The sequence below is a fragment of the Pithys albifrons genome, chromosome 27, assembly GCF_047495875.1.
Source record: "Pithys albifrons albifrons isolate INPA30051 chromosome 27, PitAlb_v1, whole genome shotgun sequence".
Taxonomy (NCBI): domain Eukaryota; kingdom Metazoa; phylum Chordata; class Aves; order Passeriformes; family Thamnophilidae; genus Pithys; species Pithys albifrons.
Genome location: NC_092484.1, coordinates 176074 through 185552, shown reverse-complemented (window position 1 = coordinate 185552; position 9479 = coordinate 176074). Strand labels below are relative to the sequence as shown.

The 9479-nt window shown below is 58.8% G+C and overlaps 1 protein-coding gene and 1 long non-coding RNA gene across 2 annotated transcripts; one reads left to right on the top strand and one right to left on the bottom strand.

Moving 5' to 3' along the window:
• Positions 1–861: 861 nt before the first annotated feature.
• On the bottom strand, positions 862–4443 carry FEM1A (fem-1 homolog A). Its single transcript, XM_071578223.1, has one exon. The coding sequence runs from the start codon at positions 4316–4318 to the stop codon at positions 2324–2326; it is 1995 nt and encodes a 664-aa protein (XP_071434324.1). The 5' UTR covers positions 4319–4443; the 3' UTR covers positions 862–2323.
• A 276-nt stretch (positions 4444–4719) lies between these two features.
• On the top strand, positions 4720–5235 carry LOC139683271 (uncharacterized). The gene is made up of 2 exons (XR_011699763.1): positions 4720–4761; positions 4837–5235. It is a non-coding gene; the product is annotated as an uncharacterized lncRNA (long non-coding RNA).
• The last annotated feature ends 4244 nt before the right edge of the window (positions 5236–9479 follow it).

The following is a 9479-nucleotide window of genomic DNA, read 5'->3' as shown; positions in this document are numbered from 1 at the left end:
CTTTATAAATAAATGTTATAGTTAACACTGCAAAAATGTAATGGCAGATCTAGAATACCTTTAAGGGGCAGAGAGCATTGGTTATTGAGGCTGATAAATACAAGTAGAGAAGCTTCAGCAGCACACAGAGCAGGGGTGGGGCCTGGGGGCTGCTCCCCATGGGGGGGACTTGACCAAAGCTCTGAGGCAGCTGCTTCCCCCCAGTTGTGCTTCCCTCCAGCTCCCCAGCTCTGCTTCCCACCCTGCTTCCCACCCTGCTCTGCCTTCCCCCCCAGTTGTACTTCCCTCCAGCTCCCCAGCTCTGCTTCCCACCCTGCTCTGCCTTCCCCCCAGTTCTACTTCCCTCCAGCTCTGCTTCCCCCCCAGCTCTGCCTTCCCCCCCCAGCTCTGCCTTCCCCCCAGCTCTGCTTCCCCCCCAGCTCTGCCTTCCCCCCAGCTCTGCTTCCCCCCCAGCTCTGCCTTCCCCCCCCAGCTCTGCCCTCCCCCCAGCTCTGCTTCCCCCCCAGCTCTGCTTCCCCCCAGCTCTGCTTCCCCCCCAGCTCTGCTTCCCCCCCAGCTCTCCTTCCCCCCCAGCTCTCCTTCCCCCCCAGCTCTGCCTTCCCCCCAGCTTTGCCTTCCCCCCCAGTTTTGCCTTCCCCCCAGCTCTGCCTTCCCCCCAGCTCTGCTTTCCCCTCCAGCTCTGCTTCCCCCCTGCTCTGCCTTCCCCCCAGCTCTGCCTTCCCCCCAGCTTTGCCTTCCCCCCCAGTTTTGCCTTCCCCCCTGCTCTGCCTTCCCCCCAGCTCTGCCTTCCCCCCAGTTTTGCCTTCCCCCCCAGCTCTGCCTTCCCCCCCAGCTCTGCCTTCCCCCCAGCTCTACCTTCCCCCCAGCTCTGCTTCCCCCCAGCTTTGCCTTCCCCCCAGCTCTGCTTCCCACCCTGCTCAGGGTCAGCAAAGGAGCCACGGGCTGCCCAAGCCCAGCCACCCCTGCACAAGGACAATGATGGAAATCCTCTGTCTCCCACCTCAGAGGGCTCTGCCCATGGAGGCAAAAACCTGTCCTAAAAACCAAGGTGTGTGCAGATCCCAATGAAAGGAAGGAGCTTGTCCAAACAGCAGCCAGGTGAGATTTCAAATTCCTGCTTTGAAGTAGCACCATCCTCAGAGAAGTTGAAAACAACAATGATCAGAAGCCCAAACCAGCTACTAAGAACCAACTGCATGGAGGTTTAATTAATGGGATAATGAACAGAGCCCAAGGAGCTGACAATAAAACCTCAGAAGGGCAAGGAGGTACCTTAAACTTTCCTTTCTTGCTTCTTCCTCCAGCCCACCCTGGTGCAAACATGGCACAAACACTGACTTGCTTAATAACCCCCCAAGCACCTCCACAGTACTGGTACCTCCTGTCCTGCAGGGTTTGCAAGAGCTCAGCCCCAAAAATGGTTCAAACTGTGCTGTTTTGGCTCCACAACCTGGGCACATCCACCCTTAGAGCTCAACCCCTGCTGACCTCTGGAGTTAAAGCACTTCCACACTGGGAATGGAGCAAACAGGTGTGGAATGGGCAAGCCAAGGGCCTGAACATCACGTTAGTATTTTGTTTTTAAAGTATTTTTTCCTCCCCATTCATAAGCCCCAGTGGATGAAGGTGTACAACAGAACTGAGCTCCCTGTGTTACAGAACTGGGTGCACAGACAGGGCCTGGCTCTGTGAGAGAAACATCCCAGCTTTCTGCACAACCAGGGAAATCTCAGGCCTTGAACACCATCTGGCCAACCAAGAGAGAGCAACAACCCCTTCTCAGCACCCCCAGCCCTGGGACATGGCAGGGACTCCCTCGCAGAGCAGGAGCCCCTCAGCTGCTGCACCTGTGCTGCCCCAACCCTGACAAGAAGGGATTTAAGGGAAGGGATTTAATTCCTTGCTCACTTTCTATCTGTTGGCTGTGTGGGCTGGGAAGGGCCAGAGCACGTGGGGGATGTGTAGCTGCTCCAAAGCTGAGCACTGAGTTAATCCAGCACTAACGGGAGAGGCAGCAGGTCCCAGGGAACCTCCATTTTCCTTCCTTCTCAGGACAAGACAGGGAAGGGCAGGAGCTGTGGCCTTGTGTGGACACACTGCAGTGGAGAGAGCTGGTCCCTGAAGGTGCCAACAACGAGGGACAGCCGAGAGCTCTGGACCCTCCTCCTCCGTGCCCTGACTCGCCAGCTTTGTGGTGACAAATGGGGACAAAGCTCAGCACGGCCACGGCCCTCAGCACCTCGCCAGGGACAGCCCCAGACCTGCAGCTGCACAACGGGGTGGGACAGGCGAGGGCAGGGCCGGGGCCAGCAGCTCCCGTGCCCTAGTGCAGCTCAATGAAGGCTTCCAGCTCCTCGGGGATGAACCCCTTGTAGGGGATCTTGTGCTTGTCCAGGGCGCGAGCAGCAAGGCACTGGAGGGTGATGTAGTTGAAGGGCTGCATCGTGCTCTTGGTGAGCAGCTTCTCGTCCAGCAGCTCGTAGGCCGTTTGCTTGAAGGCGTTGGTGGCGTCCATGTGTGCCCCGGCCTCCATTAGCGCCCGCATGATCGCCGGGCAGTTGTTGCGGGCGGCCACGTGCAGGGGCGTGTTGTTGTCGTAGTCGCGGCTGTCGGGATCGGCCCCGCACTCCAGCAGCAAGTTCACCACGTGCAGAGAAGGGAATTTGCCCACGGGGTACCGTCCCACCGTGGTGGTGTCCTTGTCCACGGCCATGTGCAGGAGGGTGAAGCCGTTCTTGGCCCGGGGGCTGCACTTGAGCAGGCGGTAGATGGTCTGGCGCTTCTGGTGCTCCTGCTCCGGGGTGCACTCCACCTTCTCCAGCAGGAAAACCAGGTGCAGGATGATGGCCAACGTCTTGGTGAACTGCGCCGAGTCTGCCACGGGGTCCTTGCCGTGCACCAGCGCCCTCTCCACCTCCCGGACCCCTTTGCTCAGCACCCCGATGAGGTCGGAGAAGCCCAGCTGGGTGGCTAAAGTGCCTTTGGAGCGGTCCTGGAGCACGTAGGAGTAAAGCTCGGCAAAGGAAAGGAAACTGCTGGCAGTCATGGGGCTGAGCGGCTCCAGGTTGCCCTGCTGCATGTCCAGCGCGTACTTCCACAGGTTGATGCAGCGCTCGAAGTTGCCGGAGTCGGCGTAGACGGCGCCGCGGTAGCGGATGTAGTAGGACGTGTCGGGGTGGGAAGGGCCGAGGATGCGCTCGCGGATCAGCAGCGCCTGCATGCGCATCTCGTCGGGGTCGGTGATGAGCGCCTCCAGCTCCTCCAGCGAGCTCACCTCGCGGGCATAGTCATAGGCGAGCACCAGCTGCCGGGGCTCGGGTTTGGGCAGGTACTGCCCGCCCTCGCAGCGCAGCTCCATCGCCCTCCGCCAGTACCGGTGCGCTCCCAGCAGGTCGCGTTTCTTGTCCACAAACGTGGCGCCCAACAGCTCCAGCGCCTCCACGGCGGCCTCCCGAGTGCACAGCACGCCCGGCAGCTCCTCCTCGGCGGCGGCCGCGGCCCCGCAGCCCTCGCACGGCTCGTCGCGGCCGCCCCGCGCTGCCTTTGCCCCGTCGTGGCTGCCACCCGCGGGCTCGCCGTGCCGCAGCCCGCCCTGGATCAGGTACTCCACGATGTTGGTGTGGCCGGTGACGCTGGCGGCGAGCAGCGGGGTCATCCCGTAGCCGTCCTTCTCCATGCGGGCCTTGGAGCGCAGCAGCAGCTGCAGGATCTCCAGGCTGCCCGACTCGGCGCAGTCGTGCAGGGCCGTGTTGCCCTTCACGCTGCGCCGGTTCACGTCGGCGCCTTTCTCCAGCAGGTACCGGGCGATCTCCCGGTGCCCTTTGTAGCAGGAGATCATCAGGCAGGTGTGCCCGTGCCTGTTGGCCACCTCCAGGTCGGCGCCGCGCTCGCCCACCAGGTAGCGCACGATGTCCAGGTGCCCATCGAAGCAGGCAGCGCGCAGCGGGGTGGAGTTGGTGAGCGTGGTCTGGTTCACGGAGGCGCCGTGGTCGAGCAGGCTCCGCACCACGCGCAGGTGCCCCGCGGCCGAGGCCGCCCAGAGCGGCGGAGCGCCCTCGATGGTCTCGCCGTCGAAGCTGACCGAGCCGCCCTCCTCCACTCGGGCGCCGCAGTGGTCCAGCAGGTACTCCACCACCTCCAGGTGCCCGTGCCGGGCCGCGATCAGCAGCGGGGTGCTCCCCGCGCCGGGGCCGCCGCCGCCGCCGGGCCCCGCCGTCAGCGCCTCCAGCTCCTCCCGGCTGCGGCTGCCCAGCAGCTTCTGCAGCAGCTTCAGCTTCCCGTCGCGGGCCGCGTTGTACACGGCCGTGCGCAGGTCCATGGCGGCGGCGGCGGCCGCGCCCTGGCCATGAGCGGCGGCCCCGGTGCGGCGGGACCGCCCTGCCCTCAGCGCGGCGGGACCTTCAGCGCCCGGGCCCGGCCGCCATCTCAGGCTGCGCCGAGGAACAAAATGGCGCCGCGCGGGGCGGGGCGCGCTGCGCGGAGGGCGATGGGAAATGTAGTCCTGGCAGCGGCGCGGCGCGCATGGCATAGGGCAGCGCGCACTCAATTTCCCAGCAGGCAGCGCGGGCGGGGAGGGCGGTGGGCTGGGTGAGCCTCAGGGGCGAGCGGAGCATGCTGGGAGTTGTAGTCCAACTGACCCCTCACCACCGTGCCACCGGTAGTGCCCCGCGGGGGCCGGGACTACATTTCCCAGCGTGCCCCGCGCGGGGCCGTCCATGAGGCGTGTCTGTCTCATCTACGGCGTGTGGACATTCAGTGAAGGTTTTATTTCTGTTTAATTGCTTGATGTTGTTGAATTTCAGAACACAGCGTTAATCTGACGTGCTTTAATTGCAGCGAGTCATTTGTCATGGACATCCTGTGCTGGACGGACCCGCAGGGATCGTCCTGCGGCAGAGCGATGGAGCGCTGGACAGCGCAGTGTCTGCTCTGGAGGGGGCACAGCCTCGGCACAGCAGCAAACACAGGTTTGCTCCCTCAAATCCCCTCCTCAGGAGGTCAGTCCCGGCCCCTCAGCCCTGAGGGACAATCCTGCAGGGAGGGAAACACTGAGGAGAAAAACAGCGGCTTGGAGGAGCAAAGCTTTGCTCACCAGAGCCCATTTTGGGGCATAAACTGAGTTTAGGCACCTCTACTCTTTCTACAGGGCGTTGGCACGAGTTTCTCCCGCTGTATTTTATTTTTAGCTGTTTTTCTCCTTTTCGGGGAAATAAGATCAGCCTCATTATTTCCGTTGTTGTTATTCCATCTCTCATGATTGTTATTCAGTCCATCCAGCCATTTCAGGCCGTGCCTGGAATTACCGTGGATTATCCTGCTAATGCCTGTTGCCTTCACACGGAACATCCCTTTTGTTGCTAAGGAACTGCTTTGGCACAGCGGGCAGCGCAGTGTCCCCTCAGGGCAGTGACCCTGGCACAATTCCCACCCGGGGGGGGCTGGCACTGCTCGGGGTGGATCCCTGGGAGCGGCTGGGATGGAATTCCCAGAGCAGCTGTGGCTGCCCCAGCCCTGGGAGTGTCCCAGGACAGGTTGGAGCCCCCTGGGACAGTGGGAGGTGTCCCTGCCCATGGCAAGGGTGGCACTGGGTGGGCTTTGAGGTCCTTCCATCCCAAACCATTCCCTGATTCTGTGGTGAAGTGACTTTGTGTTGGAGAAGAAAAGGAGCAGGGGTCACTTGAGCACCTCCAGTGTGTCCATGCTGTGCAAGGGCAGCTTCCTGCAGGTCAGGGCAGGAGGAATCATGGAATCATTGAGTTTGGAAAAGCCCACCAGGATCATCAAGTCCAACCATTTCCCCAGCACTGCCAAGGCCACCACTGACCTTGTCCCCAAGTGCCACATCCACGCAGCTTTCAAATCCCTGCAGGGACAGGGACTCCACCCTTGCTCTGGGCAGCTTCTTCCAATATTTAACAACCCTTTCAGTGGAGAAATTGTCCCAATATCCAACCCAAACCTCCCGTGGCACAGCCTGAGGCTGTTCCCTCTCCTTCTGTCCCTGTTCCTGGAGCAGAGCCCGACCCCCCCCAGGTCCCCCCTCGTGTCAGGGAGTTGCAGAGAGTGAGAAGGTCCCCCCTGAGCCCCCCCAGCTGCCCCTCTGTGTGTGCTGGAATTCCTGGGGTTCTTCCCTGTCCTCCACGTGTGCCAATACACAACTCTGGGCACAAATTAATTGTGTTTTCACACGTGAACAGCCCCAGCAGGTGGTTTGGGCACAGTGGGTGCACTGAAAGGCTGGCATGGGAGCCCTGGGGGGTGTGTGGAGGTGTCTGTGAACCCCCAGCCTGTCCCTGTGTCCCCACTGGCAACACCCCCGTGCAAAGCCCCAGCTCGGGGCTGTTTGTGCCGCAGGTCAAGGCACAGGCACGGTGACATTTCCTCTCCCTGCTGGCTCCTCATGTTGCCATGGTGACCAGATGCACTTGCTCTTTTATCTGAAGTATCTATTAACCAAAGCTTCCTATTAATTTCCCCTCCGTAGAACCCATTAGGGATTCACCAGAACACTACAAAGGCTTTTTAGGTCCCAAATCTACCTCAGAACCTGCCCCTCATTCCAGGGTGGGCTCAGAGACATTGAGGCCTAAAGTGCAGCTGATGGAAATGTTTTTTTCCATCAATAAATTGCTTAGTAATGAGGGAATAAAGAGCATGAGGAGAAGGGTCACAACAGCCTTTCCCTGTTTCCCTGGGAATATGGAACATACTCGAGCCTCAGGACCTTGATCCCCACCTTGGATAATTCTGGCTGGAGGGTCAAAGAGAATTGGAGGTGGGAGTGGATGGGCTGTGCCTGCAGCCCCCTCAAAGGTCTAGGGCAGGATTTTCACTGTGGCAGAAACCAGAGTGGCTTTGTCACCTTTGTCACCTGCATCCTTTGGCTTCTCTTAGCAAGGCCACCACCAAAAGTGTCCCAAAACAAGGCACAGGGTGATGGAGACATCACACAGAGTCAGAACCATGGAATCCCAGAGTGGTTTGGGTTGGAAGGACCTCAAAGCCCACCCAGTGCCACCCCTGCCATGGGCAGGGACACCTCCCACTGTCCCAGGGGGCTCCAGCCTGGCCTTGGGACACTCCCAGGGCTGGGGCAGCCACAGCTGCTCTGCCCAACCTGTGCCAGGGCCTGCCCACCCTCCCAGCCAGGAATTCCTTCCCAATATCCCATCTATCCCTGCCCTCTGGCACTGGGAAGCCATTCCCTTGTCCTGTCCCTCCATCCCTTGTCCCCAGTCCCTCTCCAGCTCTCCTGGAGCCTCTTCAGGCCCTGGAAGGGGCTCTCAGGTTTCTCTGGACCCTTCCCTTCCCCAGGTGACCCCCCAGCTCCCCCAGCCTGGCTCCCAAAGCTGGAGGTGTCTCCTGAGCCTGCTCAGCCTCAGTGGTGCAGCTCCCCCTTCCTCTGACACAACAGAAGGGGCTGTGACACCCACCTGAGAGTGTCTCCAAACCCCCACGTGGCTCCCATGACCTGGGAACCCCAAAAGGGTCACAGAGAAAGCCCCAGGCAGAGCTGTGGGGACAGAGGGGGGTGAAACACCCACGGGAGGAAGAGCAGGGCAGAGTGAGGCGTTTTGACAGGGCTGCCTGGCAGGAGGGGGAGTTCTTTTGGGAGCTGCCATTTCATATTCCCCTGCAGACAGGCTGAATTACACGGTGCTGGTGCTGCAGCACTGGCACCATTTTCCTCACAGAAATAATGACAGGGTGCTTAAACAGCAGGTGAATGGATGGCTGAAATGCTGGGCAGAGACTTGGGAAATCCAGGCTGAGCCCTCACCTTCGCCCAAGGCTCCTTTGCTGACCTTGGGCCAGTCTCTTAATCTTCCTCTGTCTCAATTCCCTGCCAATAACAAGGGAATAATAACTGTTCTTTCTCTGTCTGGCTTTTTTGGGCTGCACACTCAGAATTTACAGCTCGTGTTTTCTCCTCTTTGAGGGCAATCAAAGCCAGAGCTTCAATCCGTGCTGAGGTCTCTGAGACACAGCAAAACACAACATGGATGATAATAAAGGGCTGGGATAAATTGTGGGGAGCATTCTGGGCATGAGAGGCACCAGAATTCCTAGTCCATTGTTCCACATCTATTTCCTCAAAATGGGGAGAAGTTTAGAACTGTGCTAAGAGTTCCAAAAGCATCGAAATACTTTAGGAACAGAGGCCAGGCTGATTTATTGAATCCCTGAGTTACTTCCAAAAGGGTGAGTGGGTAATTGAGACACCTGCAGAATTTCCTGTGAGGTCTTTGTGCTCAGGCTGTGGCTGAAGCAGTTCCTTGGGTTGTTTCAGTTTAAATTGAGGTTTGCAGGCAGCTGTGCACCCAGGTTTTATCCATCTCTGCAGCTTTTAGGGGGTTGTGTGATTTCCAGAGGCTGGGAAAGATGGATCCTGGCTATGAGAGCCAATGAAGACAAGATTTTCTCTATAGTTGAGCAATTTGCTGTACAAAGGGAACAATTCTAAAAATAGGGAGAAATGGCAGCACGACATTAAGAGGAAGGATGACCCAATCCCAGCTTGCTGCAGGGGCCTCTGTGCTGAAACTGCCTTCCCCATTAGGGCTGGGATGACATTATTGGTGTGCTCAGGTGGGGCACGAGGCCACGGGTACCTGCAAGGGAGGATTTTGATCAGACTGCAGAGGATGAACACGCCAGAGAGGCTTGTTGGGGAACACTAAATCAGTGGAGTTTCATTTACATCAGACACCAGCCCAGCCATTCCAGCTTTAATGGCTGCACTGCTGCCCTCGGAATTTTATGTGGATTTAATCTCTCAGTGGGGGAGTAAAAGGGAGGGGGAGGGTGAGTCGTTTTGGCTTGTGAAATGTGGATCTTTTCTTTCGGGCACCATCAAGGGGCAGCAATTTGTGCTGGTTTGCAATTGTTTGGCAATAAATTTGTGGCTGCCCCATCCATGGAAGAGTCCAAGGCCAGGCTGGAGCACCCTGGGATGGGGGAAGGTGTCCCTGCTTGGGGAAGGTGTCCCTGCTCGTGGCAGGGCTGGGCCTGGATCATCCTTAATGTCCCTCCCAGCCCAAACCACTCTGGGATTCTGTGATTCCCAAATCACTTGTCCCATAGTGCCAATGACGTGGGCAATGCTGAGCATATCCCAGGTGGGTTAAAAAAGAGAGAGAAAAAGGAAGTGCTTGACAGCACCAACAACCCAGATAATTAAAGATATTTCAGTACTTTTACCACCAGCCTCGGCAGGATTCAGAAGTGTCATTTTCACACCTAAATACCTTTGAGAATAGAGGCTCTGAGTGGTGTTGAGAATTTGTTCTTTTTATATTTTAAAGCCCTGTTGGAAGCAGAGGACTCGACTGCCCAAACAAGCCCTGCCATGCACCGAGGCCCCAGCAGAGCCCCAGCCCTGCCCTGGGGGGCTTCGAGGGACACACTTCCCTCCCTGCCAGCTGATGTTGAAGTGAGGCAGGGGAGTGCCAGGCCTGGGGGGCTGCAGGATGAGCCCC